Raw genomic sequence first — 20,322 nt, 5'->3', positions numbered from 1 at the left:
ACAAGGAGTCTAAACAAGCAAACTGAGAAATCTCAAACATTTTCTTTTTCTTTGCAATCACTCATGTATTTGATAGAAGCAATGTCAACTCATGAGTCAACCCCTGGACACTTTTCCGGTACAATCAGCGTTTCTTCCCACAAAGGGTATTAATCATTGAGCTGATGCAATAAAAACAAGATCATAGTAAACATCTATTTCCATATGGAATGGTTGAATTTGTTGGGTCAGCCGGGGGCAAGAACGATCCCCAGGCATAATGCAGGAACGAATCCAGCCCATCTCTCCCGTCAGCGTCCAGCGTGCAGCTCTAGGGAGTTCCGACAGCCCTTTCCCGACGATTTATTATGACCCATGTCTTGGAGACACTGAGTGCATATTCAGAGTCCAGCAGAGATGAAACGCAGACGGATCCAGGCTGAGGTTGTGTACTAAAAACTACTTTATTAAGCGTAAGGCAGAACGAAAGAAAACATGTCTCCTCTCGCTGAGAGAAGTCCGAAGAAAGAAAAACAAACAAATGGAAACAGAATACAGCAAACATCCGCTCCTGTGAGTGAGAGGAATAGAAACCTAACCTCCTCCCCCTTTCTACATATATATATCACTGGGCAGTGTGTTAGTACAGTCCCAGTTTCTGTACATAGATACAGTGTCGTTCCCTGGGAACGATCTTGGACAACAAATCAGCAGGCATCTCAGCTCCTTGCATATAGGACACTGTTACGAGTCCGTTCTGAACACATTCCCTTGCATGTCGTAATTTTATTTTATTTTTTATTTTTTTATTTTTCAAATAATATTTATTGATTTTCAAACATTTCAACATAAAAACAAAAACAAAAAGCAAAAATAAAACATAATCAAAAAAGAAAAAGAAAAAACATATCAATTCATTACATTAACTTGACATTGTGGACTTCCTTGAGTCCCCCCACACTGGGTCCATTTATTCAATCTAAATTAAGCAATTTTACTTTATCATCTTAAATCATTCTAACACATTTTTTCCATTATTTCACAACCAATTCTAATCTACACAAAGAAAGAAAAAACATCAACTATCCTCACCATTAATTCATTAATTAATCCAAATCTAAATTTATTTTCCCATCCATCTCTAATTCTTCCTTTAGCCTCACAATTTATACCCCAAATTTTCCCCCATACATTCAAATACTATTTCTTCTATCATAATAACCTTTAACCACATTTATCTAATTCTATCCCCCTTCCCCTGGACTCCGGATCTCCCAGATGTATCAACCAGCTCCATAAAAAGTTCCAGTTTCGGATCATCTTAATCAATCAGAAAATTACCCATTGTTGCTCCTCACCCTATTCCCACTCTTTCGCCACCTATCCACTGTTAGGATTTATTGATGGAGACAGACACGTTTGGTCTTGCTTCCGAGATGCTTTAGAATAAACGCTTGTATATATGCAAGAACTTCTCTGACTTTTCTCTGATGCTGCTTGCTGCTGCCAAACCACGCTAACGCTGGAGATGAACTCTGAAGATAATGTGTCCAGACTCCAAGGAGCCTGGATCGTGTTACAGCTGGCTACCGCAGGAGAGAAGACACCCAGCAGAGGCTTGCCCTGGGCTTGGTGGCCCAGGTCTTCTGCGGTTTTGCCAACAAAGGGTTATGGGCCCAGTAATGGAATGGCTAATTGCCTAGAAGGTTGCAGAACTGGCTGGTGTTCTGACCCAGGCAGCAGAAAGGCAGCAGCGTGTTCAGAATGCAGCTACAGGATGCTGGATAACGTCGGACAAAGAGGAGAGGAGGTATGTGGAAAAGCGAAAGGCTTTTTACTTGCCGCGGCAAGAGACTTTGATCTGCGCAGCCTGAAGTTTTATGGCGGGCAGTAATACTTTCACAGTGATTAATGACTGTGAGGACAGTGGACAGTGAGAAGAGCTGCAGCATTTTCCCAGTTTCCCAGGGAAAATGGAGTTTTTGCACAGCTCTGAACAGATAATTTTCCTTCAAGGAGAAAATTATCAGAAATGGGCAAAGTGTATACAGAAGAGGCTGCAGGATGCAGGAGTGTGGTACACAATTGCCGCAAAGAGGGGGAGGGCTAATTCCCCAGACCTTACCAGCTGGAGGGAAGATGATTCTTTCACTAGAGGAATGATTATCCTAAGTTTGTGTCCGGGACAATTGATTTACGTCGGTGCATGCAATTCGGCTTGCAAGATGTGGGAAACATTGAAGCTAGCTCTTGGAGGGGGAGGAAGCTGTGATGGCGATTCCCCAAATGATTGCTGGAGTGCTGGGGCACCCGGTTGCAAACCACAGGAAGAGCTGGCTGTGATGTCAGACCTGGTGGGGGTGCAGTCTCCAGTGAATGCAAGAGCTGAGGGCGCCACTTAGGAATTGCAGCAGGAGCTGGCTGTCGCGTCAGACCTGGAACAAGTGGCTGCACAGAATGCTTCAATGGAAATGGCTGAGGGCGCCAGTTGCAGATCTCAGGGGGAGATGGCGTCATCATCCCACACAGCCGTGCAGTCCCGTGGGAACCAAGGTCAGTCTTCAAAGTCTTTCCAGAAGCTGAGATGTAAACACAAGCCTGCAGGTGCAGCTTTGTCGCGAAGGAGGGGCAAGGAGATGCCCACAAAAGTGAAGCTTGTTGACAAGACCCAGCCGAAGGGGGGAGAATTGCAGCCCACAACAGTGTCACAAGGCAAGGAGAAGGGGGGCGGCCAGGAGCAGAAGCCCACACAGCAGCAAAACGGGACTTTGCTGGCACGAAAAGTTCAATGCAAGTTTTTTGTCAGTTCCACAATTCAGAAGCACGTTTGCAGTGACAGACGTTTGTTTACTTGCTTTTCTTCACAGAATGGTTTCGTGAAGTCTAGTGAAGGACTTTTAAATGTGCAGGGAGCTGGAGATGTTCACATAGGAGGACTGAACTTGACACTATGTGATGTTTTGTATGTGCAAGATGCACAAATTAATTTGCTTTCCATTTCACAGATGTCTGAAGAAGGGTATGGAGTTTCTTTCGAAAATGGAAGCTGTCTCATCAAGAAAGGCGATGAGGAATTTCTGAATGCTCCAAGAGTTGATAATCAATATGTGTTTACTTTTGATTATGTTGATGAAAATGTGGTTGATATGCCTGAAGTTGCCTGTGATGCTAACACTAATCAGCTTCTTCTTACAGGTGGTTTTGATCACACCAATGGTCACCTGGGTTTGCAGGAGGTGTCCAAGGAGGAGCATGGAGAGGGTTTAAAGGTTCAACCCTGTGATTCTTTTGCTGATTGCAATGATGTAATTGCTGATGATGGGCATAGCTGCCAAGTTTTCCCTTTTCTCGCGAGGAAGCCTATTCAGCATAAGGGAAAATCCCTTAAAAAAGGGGATAACTTGGCAGCTATGATGATGGGAAGCTGTCTAGCAGACAGACTTCCACACCCTGTGAAGTGATTCATATTGATCTAGCTGATCAAATGACACTTTCAGTGGATGAAGTTGCAAATGACCAAGATGGTCAACTGAATCCCTCGGAGTGTGAGGGGGGGGGGGGTACATCAGGAGTGATGATAGTGCCGATCCCATTGGAGTGAAATGCTCCTGTCCCAGTAAAGGTGAATTCACTTCTCAGGAGCTAGATGCTTTCCTGGATGAGAAGCGAATTCAAAAGGATCTCTCACGTCCCAACAGTTCTTGGGAGGGTGGTTTGTGTGAGGGAGCTGGGAATTCTTGAAAATCAATGCAGCAGGGACTTACACCCTTGTTGCACAGTGCCAATCCAGAGAAGATGCAAAAGGAAGGTATTTCCATGGTTCACCCAGATGGTGATGTCAATCCCAAGGGGGTGGTAAAGGAGGAAATTTCCCTGGTTCACCTAGGTGGTGCTACCAATCCCAAGTGGGAGGAAGGTGGGGGAATTTTCCTGGTTCATGCAAATGATGTGATTCACCCAAGTGAGGATGTAATTCATCCAGGTGATGATGATCAGGGTGGTTCTAATTCAGTGGGAGGTAGTGGTACTGCTGTGGCTGGTGATACAGCAGGCTACGAAGGTGTTGAAACCTCACTCAGACCTGCAGTTGAGTCCGACACTGAATTGGGAGAACCACTGCTCACCATTGGTCATTTTTCTCCAGAGAAAGAGGAAATGAGTGTTTGCAAATCTGAAGGGGCCACAACAGGCAAACAGCCTGAGAGATTTGCTGATGAGTTTGCTAAAACTGCTGATGCTGTTCTTAGTAGCTCAGAAAAGGTTTTTGAACCTGCAAGCTTCAAGGAGGTTCAGGAAATGACCTCAAAAGATGCTCAACCATGGCTAACTGCCATGAAAACAGAGATTGATTCCTTAGATAGGAATCCGACCTGGGAACTGGTCAAAATGGTCCCAGGAATGAAGCTGGTAAACAGCAGGTGGGTCTTTAAGGCCGAAACTGACCAACATGGCAAGGTAGTGAGGCACACAGCCAAACTGGTCGCAACAGGTTTTTCACAGGTTCAAGGTGAAAACAACATTGAGACTATTGCACCCGATGTGAAGTATGAATGCTTAAAGCTTTTGCTCAAGATTGCTTCGGAGGAGAAAATGCATGTATCACATATTGTATTGGATGCTAATGATGCAAATGTTTTGACTGGGATTTTGCAGGAGGATCTGTTTTTACTTCCACCTGCAGGAATGCACGTACCACAAGGGATGGTCTGCAAGTTGAAGAAATCCCTGTTTGGTCTCAAGAAGAGTGCCAGGTGTTGGGATACAACACTAACAGAGATGTTGCTTTCTCTAGGTTTTCACCAAATTATTGCTGATTCATGTGTGTTTGTCAAGGAAGAGGGGGAGCACAAACTGTATTGCTTTTGTTATGATGCTGAAATGCTTATCTTCTGGAAACACAGGGATTTGTACCAGCGTACACTTGCTAAGTTGCAGGAACACTACACCATGGTGGATCTTGGTGAAGTTTCCAACCATCTTTCTCTGGAAGTTGAGAAAGACAAAGAAGGTAGTTTTCTGGTGCACCAGACCCAGGAAATTACAGAGGTGTTGAACAGGATGGATTTGGATGATGGAAATCCTGTAGACACACCTATGGTGCCAGGTTATCAGGGAGATGATAACGCAGAAGCATTTTCTGACACCACTTTGTATAGATGTGTTCTAGGCAAGCTATGCTTCATTGCAAAATGTTCAAGACCTGACATTGCTGCAAGCTGTGATTTGCTTGGCAGGCATGCAAACAATCCTACTGTTAAGGATTGGCAAGATCTGCAGCGCATAGGTTGCTATCTTCGAAGCACTATACACTACAGGCTGAAGTTGACAGGTCAAAAGACTGGAGGTCTTGAGATTTTTGCAGATGCAAGTTTCGGAGGTGATGCCACAGGTGGCACAAGCTCTTCTGGCGTTTGCTACTTGTACAACCACTGTCTGGTTGGCTGGATGTGCAAGGAGCAAACAATAGTGAGTCTGAGTTCCTATGCAGCGGAACTCAACACTCTCTCATTCTCGCTCACAGATTGCGAGTGGTTGATGCAACTGTTTCAGGATGTCAAAGTCAAGGTGACTTGTCCAGTACAGGTGTATCAGGACAACATTTCCTGTTTGGATTTGCTAGCTTCAGAGGGTTGCAAGCAAAGGTCCAGGTTCTTGCAGATGAGGTTACGTCATGCAAGAGAGTGTATTAGGAAGGGACCAGGTCAAGTGTTCTACATGCCAGGTAATGATTTGGGGTTCTTCTGGGGGGCCGCATTGCTCTTGCGGCTCCCCCACCCCACCCTCACAGCGCCAGGAACCTCGGAGCTCGCGGATTCCTCACCGATCAGCACTGGCGGTAGACTGGAAGTCCTTGTGTGTCGTAATTTTAACTGCAAGTGCTTTGTTCTTTGCTTACAACTCTCAGAAGAGCCAGTGTGGTGTAGTGGTTAAGAGCGGTAGACTCCGCTCCTGCACATGCAGCTGCTGGGTGACCTTGGGCTAGTCACACTTCTCTGAAGTCTCTCAGCCCCACCCACCTCACAGGGTGTCTGTTGTGGGGGAGGAGGGGAAAGGAGATTGTTAGCCGCTTTGAGACTCCTTCGGGTAGTGATAAAGCGGGATATCAAATCCAAACTCTTCTTCTTCTTCTCTTCAGAAGTTAGCAAAGCCAAACATGCTTTGTTGTCCTGATAAACCTGTATAGGACACTCTACATGAATTCTCATGTCTTTACACAATTGCAACAACCATTCGCAATCCATAAGTGAATATGACAGAGCATTGAGTTCAGCTTCACAATAACTTAGGCTCACTGTTTGCTTCTTGCACGACCAGTCAAACAGACTCTGGTTGTACATGTAGCAAACTCCAGATGTGCGTTTACCATCTGTGGTGTCACTTCCAAAACCTGCATCTGCAAATATTTCAAGACCTCCAGACTTTTGATCAATGTATCTTAGTCTGTAGTGCATAGTACCTTTCAGGTAACGTGCTATGCGCTTCAGTGCTTTCCAATCCTTAACTGTAGGATTGTAAGGGTGTCTGCTAAGTAGATTAGTGCTGACTGCAATATCGGGTCTTGAACATCTGGCAATGAAGTTTAGTTTGCCTAGAACACTTCTGTACTGTGTAATATCAGAAAGTGCTTCATTGGTATCTTCCACCTGAAAACCTGTTACCATTGGTAACAAAAAAAGCTCAACCTGACTGGCATAAGATACGAGAGCTACAGGTTGCCTTTGTTGGTGGGATAGATTTCAGTGCCTCACTGGTCAGCTACTGCCTGCCTTAAGCCGGGTAGCCCCTGTTCAATAAAGCGTTGACCTGCTACCATCCACCCGCTACTGTGCTTGGACCTCAGAGTACCACTCAACACATGGACTGAAATTCTGCACTAGGCAAGAGCTCTTTGACAGAGGAACAGACTCCCTCAGGAGGTGGTGGACTCTCCTTCCTTGGAGGTTCTTAAGCAGAGGTCGTCTGGTCGTCTGTCAGGGATGCTTTAGCTGAGATTCCTGCATTGCAAGGGGTTGGACTAGATGACTCATGGGGTCCCTTTGAACTCAGCAATTCTATAATTCTATTATTCTCCCTGCTGTGAATTTTTTGATGGGTAGCGAGATTGCCTCTCCTGCTGAAGCTGTTTCCACATTCCAGGCACTGATATGGTTTCTCCCCTGTATGAATGCTTTGATGGGAAGTGAGATGGGAGTTCCGACTGAAGCTCTTTCCGCATTCCAAGCACTGGTAGGGTTTCTGCCCTGAATGAATGCTTTGATGGGAAGCGAGACTTTCCTTCCTACTAAAGCCCTTTCCACACTCTTGGCACTGAAATGGTTTCTCTCCACTGTGAATACTTTGATGTCGACGGATGTTTGCACTTGTAGTAAAGGTCTTCCCACATTCCATACACTGGTAGGGTTTCTCCCCTGTATGAATTCTTTGATGGTACGTGAGACTTTCCTTCCAAGGGAAGCTCTTTCCACATTCCAAGCACTGATAGGGTTTCTCCTCTCTATGAATTCTTTGATGGGAAGTGAGATGGGAGTTCCGACCAAAGCTCTTTCCGCATTCCAAGCACTTGTAAGGTTTCTCTCCTGTATGAATACTTTGATGGGAAGTGAGATTGGAGCTCTTATTAAAGCTCTTTCCACATTCCAAGCACTGATACGGTTTCTCCCCACTGTGAATTATCTGATGTCGACGGACGTTTGTGTGTATATTAAAACACTTCCCACATTCCAAGCACTGATAGGGTTTCTTTCCTGTATGAATGGTTTGATGAGAACTGAGACTTCTCTTCCGAATGAATCTCTTTCCACATTCCAAGCAGTGATAAGGTTTTTCTCCCGTATGAAGTCTCTGATGGGAAGTGAGACTTTCCCTCCGACTGAAGCTCTTTCCACATTCCAAGCACTGATAAGGTTTGTTCCCAATGGGATTTCTTTGATGGGAAGAGGAACGGGAGCTCTGGCTGAAGCTCTCTCCATGCTCCAAATATTGATACGGCTTCTCCAGTGTGTGAATTATGTCATGGTCTCCCTTCTTAATTTCCCATTCATCACCACCTGAAATGAAGAAAAAGATGGATTAGAGTCTCAGGAAGAAATGGGAGTTCCCAATTATGGAGCAATACTCATTAACACTTGTGATACAGGGACTTAGATGGGAAATCTTATTCCAGGGTTCACAGCCTTTGATTACTAGCATTAACAGAAATACCTATGAGAACCTGAGATTCAAATAGCCTGTCTCTCTCCTGGGATAGGTATTGATTAGCCCAATCATGGAATCTGCTCCACCTCCAATAGCTGTCATCTCTTTAGTCAATCAAAAACAGACAGAAGCAAAGAAGAAAAAAGGAGTTCATGTCCCCAAGTGAGAGACTTCTGGGAAAGGATTTATAATGAATTGAAAAAAGTGCTGAAAAGCACCTTTGTTAAGAAACCAGAGGCCTTTCTACTTGGGATAACAGGGGATGACATCCCCAAGAAATATGTTGTTTTCTTTTTGTATGCCACAACAGCTGCAAGAATCCTATTGGCAAAGAATTGGAAGAATGAAGAATTACCAACTGTGGATGAATGGCAGAAGAAATTGATAGAATTTATGGAACTGTCTGAGTTGACGGGGAGACTTCGGGACCAGAGCGAAGAAGCAGCGGAAGAAGATTGGAAGAAATTTAGAAATTATTTGAAAAATAAGCATGTAATAGATTGATTTAATGGTAGTGAGGGAGACATAAGGATGTTGTAGACTATATAAGGGTTTGAAAATAAGTAGTTTTAGAAGATTGGGATATTAGAATTAAGATGAAAGATATAGACTGAGTGTTTAAAAGATAAGAAATAATAATTATAATATGGTAATATGGATGATAATTTAGAATTTGTACTAGATTTAGAATTTACTAAATATGAAATGTAACGAAGCGCAGCAGGAGGAGGGAGAGGAAGTCACTAGATTAGAAATAAGGTTTATAAATAAGAAGTTTTAGTTTTTGCAATTTTTTCTTTTTGTGTGTTTTTGGGTTTTTTGTATTATGTATTTTTTGTATACGTTTATTGTGTTTTGTATTTTTGCATGTGTGGAAAATCTTTAATAAATATATTTTTAAAAAGAAAAGAAAAAAAGCAGTTCAGACCAGCCTGATAAGTGTCTAAAAGGAAATAACAGGAAACAACAGGAGGAACGATATTAACAGACAAAATAATCAATAGCCCCCCATGGAAGGTGAGTTGTGGAGGTGTTAGCATTGCACCCCAGATGCTGCAAGTGGCCCTGTTGAGTTCCATCAAAATCAGGGAAGCTTATCACAGAGAGATATGTGTGGAATTTCCAAACAGAGATTATCATCCACAAAGGAGCCTTACTGAGAGAGGCCACGATCCCACGATTCTCCTCCATGACTTCCTTATGCAGAGCTCTCTGGTCAAGATCCAGCAACGCCCACTCCTCGTCTGTGAAATGAACAGTGACATCTTCAAAGCACACGGGACCCTAAGAGAGAAAGAGAAAGGCCCTCCTCTCAGTCAGAATGAAGATGATCTACTATACATTGCTCTGTTGCTTTCTGCTGTGTTGTTTTAATGGGATCGTTTTGCTGCACATTTTAATTGTGAGTGTTTCTTTAAACATCTTAATGGAATTCTTTTATTGTGCATTTTAATGCTGGACATAAATGGGAGGACTCCACAATGTGTTCCTGAAATCACTCTGTCTGCGCCAGCATTCCCGCTTACCAGACGGAAGGATTCCTGCTCTCCTTTCCCTGTGTGCTGTTTTGGAAGAACCTGATACCCTGAAGTCAACTTTAAGAGAAACATGGGGGCACAGGAAGGGGGAGGAGATTGGGGAGAAAGCCCCATTCCGTAACTCTTGGGGCTGGTTAGCTGAATCCTGGCCACTTTGTGGGATGTAATCCACCGGGAGCAGTCAAGTACAACATTCCTTGTTTTCCTAGAGTGGACATGCAAGGGGATGTTGGGGATGTTTGGTCCAGTCAGTTGAACTTCCTGTTCCTCCTGGCCTGGAGCATCCTTCCTTTTGCATGTGACTAGTGGGTGAGTGTGACTTTTCCAGACCTGGTAAAAGGCCAAGTCATGCAGCCACTCTCTCTCTTTTTCATCTTCCTTTCATCCTGCAAACTTCCTGGACTGACCTGCTGGCTGCCAGCCAAGCAGTCCCCCAGGTCATCTCCCTTACGAGGTAAACCTGTTTTTATACATTTGCAACTTTCAGCCTTAAGCCTGCCTTCAGGGATCACACTGTGCTCTGCCTGATTGTCAGTAAACTTTCTTTTTATTGCTTATGAATAAGACTGTGGTGTCTTTATTCTTTTAGGAGGGATTCAAGGGGTCTTACCAGGAAAATATTAGAACACATTTCAATCTGGACAAGCCAGATTAAATTGCGTATTGTCTTAAGAAACTCACACGGGTTTGCAACTAATTTTCTGCTGTGTAAAGAGGGAATGCACTCTGCTTGCTAGCGCAAGTTAGGAAGGATATGAATAAACAATATATACTCTCCTGCCACCCTGAACATTCCCACACACTTTTGTATGGTGTGTAAACTGCTCAGACGCCTGTCTTAGCATTCAGTAAATCTAGAAATAAAACTGCAAACGACTGGTGAATCATATTAGCAACATTCAGAAGGCGAGTTAAGGTGAGATGGCTGTTCCTTATTCTCAGCACACAGTAAGTCTTCTAAAATAGTATTTTCAGCCTTTGTTCCTTGGGTCTGGAGGGACCCTGGCTGCCCCTCCCCTCTGCCTCCTTCCCCCCAATGCTCTTTTCCCCTACCCCATCTGGTTCCGCAGCCGTTGCTTCTCCTTCACCACCATGAATAGATGGAAGAGGAGATCTTGCTGACATAATCCTGTCACCTGCAAGAGACAGAGGTAAGTGGGAAGCCAGGAGTAGATGCTTTTCTCAGAGGTGAAACACTACATATCTACAAATGGGCCTTTGAAAAAGTCTTGCCTGCTGAATGGATTATGACATTTGCACCCATTTCATATTTTAGTTAAATTGGGAAAGGAGTACGACAAGGTTGTATATTTGTCTCCCTGCTTATTTAACTTATATGCAGAATTCATCATGCGAAAGGCTGGACTAGATGAATCCCAAGCCGGAATTAAGATTGCCGGAAGAAATATCAACAAGCTCAGATATGCAGATGACACAACCTTGATGGCAGAAAGTGAGGAGGAATTACAGAACCTTTTAATGAGGGTGAAGAGGAGAGCGCAAAATATGGTCTGAAGCTCAACATCAAAAAAACCAAGATCATGGCCACTGGTCCCATCACCTCCTGGCAAATAGAAGGGGAAGAAATGGAGGCAGTGAGAGATTTTACTTTCTTGGGCTCCTTGATCACTGCAGATGGTGACAGCAGTCACGAAATTAAAGGACGCCTGCTTCTTGGGAGAAAAGCAATGACAAACCTAGACAGCATCTTAAAAAGCAGAGACATCACCTCGCCGACAAAGGTCCGTATAGTTAAAGCTATGGTTTTCCCAGTAGTGATGTATGGAAGTGAGAGCTGGACCATAAAGAAGGCTGATCGCCGAAGAATTGATGCTTTTGAATTATGGTGCTGGAGGAGACTCTTGAGAGTCCCATGGACTGCAAGAAGATCAAACCTATCCATTCTGAAGGAAATCAGCCCTGAGTGCTCACTGGAAGGACAGATCGTGAAGCTGAGGCTCCAATACTTTGGCCACCTCATGAGAAGAGAAGACTCCCTGGAAAAGACCCTGATGTTGGGAAAGATTGAGGGCACTAGGAGAAGGGGACGTCAGAGGACGAGATGGTTGGACAGTGTTCTCGAAGCTACGAACATGAGTTTGACCAAACTGCGGGAGGCAGTGGAAGACAGGAGTGCCTGGCGTGCTCTGGTCTATGGGGTCACGAAGAGTCGGACACGACTAAACAACTAAACAATAACAACATATTTTAGTTGTGTTAAAAATATATCTTCCCTCCTTGGGGGCTCTTGGACCATATTCCCCCAAAAGATAAAAATAATCCTTGTGTCAGTTTCGAAATCCACAGAATGTAACCAAACAGAGAAAAATCTTATTCCTCCTTACCCAGCGGCTTCTCTCTGGTGTCCAACAGAGTCCTTTCAGTCCTAAAGGAATCCAGACCCATTTCTGCAAACAGATCCTGTCTCTGAAATAGCAACAAGGATTCAAAACAGAAAATGGGGAGAAAGATTAGCAATGGCAGAGGCGAAAACCTGAGGGTTATTCAATCTCATTCCTTGGGTGCTTTCCAAAAAGGAATGGGCCATTAGTAGAAAATTTAGGGAGACTCTCCCTCATGTTCTGAGCCAGAGGAAAGTCTCTCTCACCTGCTTTCTCTCCTCTGCCTGACTCAGGAGGAAACCTTCGGCCAGGGCCACCGCCTGGGAACTGGTCTCGGCTCCACATTCCCTCACCCAGCTCTCCATCTCCGGTGGAAGGGCAGCCAGGAACTGCTCCAAGATCACCAGGTCCAGCATCTCAGCTTTCGTGTGCCTTTCTGGCTTTAGCCATTGCCGGCAAAGGTTGTAGAGTCGGCTGCAAACTTCTCGAGGTCCTTTGGCCTCCTGGCAGCAGAACTGCCGGAACTGCTGGCTCTGCACATCTGAGCGGAGAGTGTCCCCCTCACCCAGGATCTTCTGCACAGCGTTTTCCCAGAATCCCCCACTGCTCCCAGTTCTGACGGCATGGCCTCTTCCTCCTTCAGGGCCAGCTGAGTCTTCCTCATCTATCTGTGCTCTCAGGAAGACTCCAAGGGAGATGAAGGAACCCATTGATCTTCTGCCAAGTTCTGTCTGTTCGAATTAGACGTGTTAGCAAATTCTACAAAGCAAGCACATTATTCTGATATAAAACTGACTGCTAGGAGGAAAGAGGAGAAGATATACCTGCAAATTTATTGTGCTATTTTTGTGTTATACCTCTGACGTGAGAAGACTGTCAGTATTTATTTAATATTATTTGCTTAATTAAAAAGAATTTGGTGGCTCCCTAGAGGCAAACAGAGTGAGCACAGTCTCTGGTAAGAGAGAGGTGCAGCAGTCTAAAAACTTACAAAGCATTGGATAACATTAACAAATATGGATATTCTAGACCTGGAGGGTCATGATAACAGGTTTAGTTGGCACGCATATTTATGGTATGAGAAGGCAGAAGAACATAAAGGTTTCTTGAATCATCTTGAAATATAAAAATATATAAATTTATTAGAACAGAAAACACCCTGGTGGCTTTCCCCACTAGAAGCGATATCCTTGAAAAAATTAAATACGAGAAACGATTGGGCAACATATAAAGAGCTGTTAACGGAAGTAGAACCACAATTGAAATTGCAAAATTTTGAGGACATAAGAAATTTAGTTACAGGTAGGTAGCCGTGTTGGTCTGACGTAGTCGAAACAAAATAAAAAAATTCCTTCCAGCAGCACCTTCAAGACCAACTAAGTTTTTTATTTTGGTATGAGCTTTCGTGTGCATGCACACGAAAGCTCATACCAAAATAAAAAACTTAGTTGGTCTTTAAGGTGCTGCCGGAAGGAATTTTTTTAATAAGAAATTTATTAACTGATTGGTTACAATATCACCAACTAGATGGTATATTTAAGATGGATAAAAAGAATGGATTTAGTAATGAAATCTCAAGGTTTGAAAAAGAATTGTTAGAGAATAATTTAAAAATTACTTTCTAAAATGTCCAAACTAATTTTAGAATGGTATACAAAAGCTGAAGAAGTTAAATCTGTAATGAAACAATGGGCGAAAGATTTTGGGTACAATGTACAGATTTCATCATGGGAGACGTTATGTAAAGATGATCTGAAATTTACAGCATGTTGTATGTTGAAAGAAAAATATATGATAATGGTGTACCATTGGTATCTAACTCCCAGTAAGATAGCAAAGATGTTTAAGACAGCTACAAATATCTGTTGGAAGTGTAAGGAAAAAGAAGGCCCTTTTTATCATATGTGGTGGACAGGCAAGGTAACAAAAGCATTCTGGGAAATGTTTAAAATAACTTTTATTTTAAAAGCCAGAAGTTTTTATTTTAGGAATTATAGGTGCTAAAATTCCAAGGGAACAGAAACTATTGTTTATGGATGTGACGACAGCGGTGCGGATGCTATTTGCCCAGAGATGGAAAGAAGCCAAAGGCCCTTCCAGAGAAGAATGGCAGAAAAGTTGGTGGACTATGATGAAATGGCAAAAATGACCGGAAAAATAAGAAATCAAGAAGACCCAAATTTTAATAAGGAAAGGGGGGAAATTATAACTTATCTTAAAAAACCATTGTAAACAGTGTGATTGCAATAACACTTGTAATGTAACGAGACCTATGGATATAATAGAGATACAAAAATTCTGAATTATTGCAAAAGATACAGTAGGAAAAGTTTAACAATAAGGCCTACAAAGGGGAGGAGGGAAGCGCAGGGGATTTCATGGGAATCCTGTGTTTCGTTATATAACATGTCGTGGTGTGAGTGTAAATTTCTATATCAAAAATTAAATAAATCTGAAAAAAAATACAAAACATGCAAAGGAATGAAGCACCAGGATATGGGCTATGAGACATTTTTCAACATCATTTTGCTACCAGAGCTTCCCCTTTCTACCCCTCTGGGCTCTGGCATAGAACAGACCACATACTTTGGTAAATGAAGGTGGTTTTTACTTACAAACTTTCCAAGTTCAGATTCATGCATTTCTCCATACAGCAGCAAGAAAACACAGGCAGAAATCTTGGGTTACGAAACGGAATAAACGGTTTCTGAACGCGTGGCCAGACCTTAAAGAGATCAGGTATGTCCTATCTGGTCAAGTTCGCATGGTAAAAGAGGCCAAACAGCAGAAGGCAAGGCAGCAAAGACTTTTCCTGGCTTCATCAGCAAAGGTCTCCCCGCAACTGGGACTCCAAAGCCTTGCAGCCTCCGACGGCGGAGACAGAGCAGAAGAGCCCCGCATCGCCCTCTCCTCCTCCACCAACTGGCCTCGTCCTCTTTCAAAGCCATCTCGGTGAAGTATCTGGGTGTGAATATGACTGCAAAAAATTTAAATTTGTATAAAGATAATTATGATAAGTTATTGAATGAAATTAAGAGAGATTTGGATTATCTGGATGAATCTAAAGTTATCTATGTTGGGCCGAATTTCAGCTGCGAAGATGAATGTATTGCCAAAAATGTTATTTTTATTTCAAGCACTTCCTATTATTGACAAGATGAATTGTTTTAAGGAACGGCAAAAGGTCTTGTCTAAATTTATCTGGCAGGGGGGGAAACCCAGAATTAAGTTTAAGTTATTAACGGACTTGAAGGAGAGAGGGGGATTCTCCCTGCCAGATTTAAAGATATATTTTGAAGCTGCAGCCTTTTGCTGGTTGAAAGATTGGTTTTTGTTGGAAAATACTGATGTGTTAGATCTGGAAGGCTTTGACAATGTATTTGGTTGGCAAGCATATCTTCAGTAACACAAGATTAAGGTCCATAAAGGTTTTTAAAATCAGATAATTAAAAAATCATTATATAATGTTTGGATTAGATATAAGGATTTGTTATAAAGGATAACACCCAGCTGGATTCCACCATTGGAAGCTAAGACTCATAAAAGGTTGAATATGGAAACCAAGGGGCTGAAGTATAAAGATATATTGATGGAAGCAGGAGATCAATTTAAGTTAAGATCTTATGAACAGTTGAAAGATAATGTGGATGATTGGTTTCAATATTATCAGATAAATGAAGTGCTTAAAATGGATAAGAAAAATATAAGTTTTCAATCAGAGAAATCCAAACTGGAAATGGAATTGTTAGAGCCAAAAACTAAAAAAATCTTTCTAAGATGTACAATTTATTACTGGAGTGGCATACGAAAGATGAACAGGTGAAATCTGTAATGACTGATTGGGCTAAAGATGTGGGGCACAATATTATGTTGGAGGATTGGGAGAAGATGTGGGAAAAGGGTATCAAGTTTACAGCATCTAATATTTTGAGAGAGAATATGATGAAAATGATGTATAGATGGTATTTAACACGGGTTAAGTTAGCTAAAATTTATCATACACATGATAATAAATGCTAGAAATGTAAAGATGTGGAAGGAACCTTTTACCATAGGTGGTGGAAATGCCCCAAAGTAAGAGACTTCTGGGGAAAGATTTATAATGAATTGAAAAAGGTGTTGAAAAACACATTTATTAAGAAACCAGAAGCCTTTTTACTTGGTATAGTAGGGGAGGAAATCCCAAAAAAAGATGTTACTTTTTTCTGTACGCCACAACAGCAGCAATAATATCGGTAGCCAAGAATTGGAAGACACACAAATTACCAACAGTGGAAGATTGGCAAATGAAGATGATGGACTTTAAGGAACTAGCCGAACTGACGGGGAGACTACGTGACCAGGGAGAAGAGTCGGTGGAAGAAGATTGGAAGAAATTTAAAATTTATTTTAAAAAATATTGCAATATTTGATAATTTGGAAAATATTTGGAAGTTGTTATACGCTGCAGGTGTAAAACTAGTGGTTAGTATTTAAGAATTTACATAGTAATGAAATTAAGTAAATAATGAGAGAAAATTATAGTTACAGGTAGGTTGGTCTGACGTAGTTGAAACAAAATATTTTTTTTTTCTTCCAGCAGCACCTTAAAGACCAACTAAGTTTTGATTTTGGTATGAGCTTTCGTGTGCATGCACACTTCTTCAGATACACTGAAGCAGAGAAAATTATGTAAGGATAAGAAAAACAATGTGGTTGAAATTATGATTTAAAAATGGCTAAAGTTGATATGTAATGAAGCTCAGATAGGGGGACTTAAAAAGTTAAAGATATGAGATTTAGAAGTGTGAATTTTTTGTATTTTTTGTAATTTTTTCCCATTTTTTTCCTATGTGGTATTTTCCCCATTGTATTGTTGTGTAATGTTTTATTTGTTTGTTGTATGTTATTGTGATAAAATGAATAAAATGTTTAAAAAAAAAACAAAACAAAGCCATCTCGGTTGCAGAGGTTTCAGCGCACGTTGCACGACGGAAGGACTTTCCTTGAGGATACCTCCATCTCCAGCTGCCCCCCTGAGAGAGAGAGAGAGAGAGAGAGAGAGAGAGAGAGAGAGAGAGAGAGAGAGAGAGAGAGAGAGAGAGAGCGAAGACTCACCGGATCCCAGCCGGCGCCACCGGGGCAGCATTTGCAGGGAGAGACAAAAGCAACCCCGTTTTTTGCCCGGAAAGTCTGGGGAGGGGCTTTTGCTCCGGAGGACCTGCCCTCCCCAGTCTTTCTTTCCTGTCCTCTCTAGGAATCCAGCTCGTTTATGTTTAACCCTTGGCAAGCCGAGCGCACCCAGCTCCCTCTTCTCTCTCTCTCTGGAGAGCAGGAGCCCAGGAGGAGCCACGTGCGTCGCGCGCAAAGCGTCCAGACTCCAGAGGTGCTTTATTTTGGGGACCCTCCTGTCTGGGGGCTGAGCTTCCCCCTCCCTGGCCTAGAAACCGGAGCAGGGAAAATGCTCTACAATAAGTGATCCCCCCAGAGGCAGAGGAAGGCAAGCAGAGGCTTGACAGGCATATGTCCAGAATGCTTTAGAGGAGGGAGAAAGGGAGAAGCGGACACGGAGCAATGTATTCAAACTACAAGAAAGAAGATTCCACCTAAACATTAGGAAGAACTTCCTGACAGTACGAGCTGTTCAACAGTGGAATTTGCTGCCAAGGAGTGTGGTGGAATCTCCTTCTTTGGAGGTCTTTAAGCAGAGGCTTGACAGGTATATGTCAGGAATGCTTGCTTTGATGGTGTTTCCTGCTTGGCAGGGGGTTGGACTGGATGGCCCTTGTGGTCTCTTCCAACTCGATGATTCTACCACCTGCTTCCTCACATCTCCAACAGATATATGTCGTGTATTTATACATTTCAGAAAGCTTATGCGCCCTGCCAAAAATGTTGCAGTTTCTGCTTTCTCCTGGTCTCATTGATCTCCCAGAATCTATGATTCTATGAAAAAAAAAGGCTCAACAGCTACGCCCATGGGTGCCAGTGGCCAGGCCAGACCCATTTCTGCCCCATCTTCTTTTTAAAAAATCATCTTTATTTCTTATTAAAAATTCACAAATCAACACAACAGCACAACACAGTATAACACAACATAATCAAATCAGCACAAATTACACCAATTATATACGGAAAGAGAAAAAGAAAGCCAAAAAAAGAACGAAAAAATAAAAAAATACAGATTAAAATTTAACTTCCAAACATTTTAATATCGGTTCCCTTCTCATGTGAAATTTCTACCAGGCTTCTCCCTTATCAGCTGAATATCCTATACCATATCTTATTTTCCTTTATCAACTTGTGCATTTTAATCCAAACAAATCACCCACTTCGAACTTATACCTTCTTTATAAAAACAATCCTCCACATAACTCCACTCTCTTTTAATTTTTTGTTTGGGGACTCTCCTAATTATCACCGTCAACCTTGCTAAATTCATATATTCCACCAGTTGAATATACCATTCCTGTATAGATGGAACTTTATCTCCTTTCCAGTTCTGGGCTACCAACATTCTGGCCGCTCCACACGCATATAAAATGATATTTCTTCTATCGTTCGGCACACTTTCCGGAATTAAACTTAATAATAAAATTTATGGGGTTTTTTTCCCAAACATACATTTTAACATCTTTTTCCATTCATCATATAAAGGTAAAGGGACCCCTGACCATTAGGTCCAGTCGTGACCGACTCTGGGGTTGTGTGCTCATCTCAGTCTTGCATTGAACCTGTTGCGCAGTAATAAAACTTTGCTCCGGATTGTGGCTGGACGCCTTCCTTTACACTCCGCAGCGACCGCAGGCCCTTGCCTGACGAGCTGGGCAGCTGAGCAACCTCGCACCCAGAATTTTGCCCTAACACGAAGTTAAACAACAGATCAATAGAGCCAGACAGATACCTAGAGAGAACCTGCTGCAAGACAGACCCAAAAAAGAAAATAACAGAACACCACTAGTCATCACATACAGCTCCCAAGCTAAAACAGTACAACGCATCATCAGAGATCTACAGCCTCTCCTGGACAATGACCGCTCCCTTTCTCAAGCTCTGGGAGGAAGACCTTTCATTGCCTACAGACAGCCACCCAATCTTAAACAACTCCTCACCCACAATAATACAACCACCAGACTTAACATGGACACTGGTACCAGAGCCTGCAATAAACCCAGATGCCAACTTTGCTGCCACATACACCCAGACAACACCATTACTGGCCCCAACAACATCCAACATACCATCTCAGGACTATTTAATTGCTCATCCTCTAACATTGTGTATGCCATCAAATGCCAACAGTGCCCTTCAGCTCTCTATATTGGACAAACAGGCCAAACCCTACGCCAAAGGATAAATGGACATAAATCTGACATCAGGAACCAGAAGACAGAAAAACCAGTAGGAGAACACTTCAATCTCCCAGGACATTCTATACAAGATCTCAAAGTAGCTGTCTTACTACAAAAGAATTTCAGAAATAGACTGGAAAGAGAAGTTGCTGAATTGCAACTTATCACCAAGCTCAAAACCATGGAGGGACCTGGTTTGAACAGAGATATCGGATTCTTATCTCATTATACATGATAAGCGATCTTCAGCCATCTCAACCCTTGCTTTTTCATGCAAAACCATTTGCAGTCGTTTGCGGTCATCAACAGCTATCAGTCAGTCAATCACCCATTTCCACCACCCTTCTGAGTGATCCCCCCTCCCCATCCCCACCCCTCCCCACCCCTTCTCTACATAAGTGCCTGGAAACTTCCATTTCACTGTATCTGAAGAAGTGTGCATGCACACGAAAGCTCATACCAAAATAAAAACTTAGTTGGTCTTTAAGGTGCTACTGAAGGAATTTTTTTTATTTTACTTCGATCCAGACCAACACGGCTACCTACCTGTAACCACATCTTTATCCCCGAAAGGTACCAGGTGGGGTTACACGATCCCACCAATGAGAACACCAGATCAATTAACTTTTACCAATGGCCTTAGATGTAGCCCATCCATTTTCAGCTGTCTTAACTTTATTCTCTAATTGTATATTGGCAGGTGGTAAAGATATTTCCCGCATTCCTTCTTAATTTCGTAGAGGGCGAGTCGACCTCAGGTGGAAGGGATTATTTAATTTGGCCTTTCATTCCCCTCCCCCTTACATACCACAAGGTAATAGGTATCACCCGGGCTTCTTCCTGCCAAAGGGCAATTAACACATTCCTTTGCAGACAGCTAATTGGGAAGCAGAGAGAGACAGGGCCAGGGCTGTTAAAGACCCAGACTGCCCTGTT

General features: G+C 42.7%; 1 protein-coding gene across 4 annotated transcripts; it reads right to left on the bottom strand.

Moving 5' to 3' along the window:
- Positions 1–5,718: 5,718 nt before the first annotated feature.
- LOC118090887 (uncharacterized) lies at positions 5,719–17,266 on the bottom strand. Of its 4 annotated transcripts, XM_088651783.1 has the most exons (7): positions 17,153–17,266; positions 14,671–15,032; positions 12,322–12,786; positions 12,059–12,140; positions 10,767–10,849; positions 9,333–9,459; positions 5,719–8,027 (listed from the first exon to the last, which is right to left on the bottom strand). In XM_088651783.1, exons 2-7 carry the CDS (start codon positions 14,695–14,697, stop codon positions 6,925–6,927), a joined length of 1,887 nt encoding a protein of 628 aa, XP_088507909.1. In that variant the 5' UTR covers positions 14,698–15,032; positions 17,153–17,266; the 3' UTR covers positions 5,719–6,924. The 4 variants fall into 4 exon arrangements, with proteins under 4 accessions (XP_088507909.1, XP_060135331.1, XP_060135332.1 ...); XM_060279348.2 differs by lacking the exon at positions 14,671–15,032 and having other exon boundaries at positions 12,322–12,814; positions 17,153–17,263; XM_060279349.2 differs by lacking the exon at positions 17,153–17,266 and having other exon boundaries at positions 12,322–12,814; positions 14,671–14,803.
- Between the last annotated feature and the right edge of the window lie 3,056 nt (positions 17,267–20,322).

This window comes from Zootoca vivipara, chromosome 9 (assembly GCF_965207765.1).
Source record: "Zootoca vivipara chromosome 9, rZooViv2.hap1.1, whole genome shotgun sequence".
In the NCBI taxonomy this organism is placed as follows: Eukaryota; Metazoa; Chordata; class Lepidosauria; order Squamata; family Lacertidae; genus Zootoca; species Zootoca vivipara.
The sequence above is the reverse complement of the archived record's forward strand: the minus strand, read 5'-3'. Positions and strand labels throughout refer to the sequence as shown.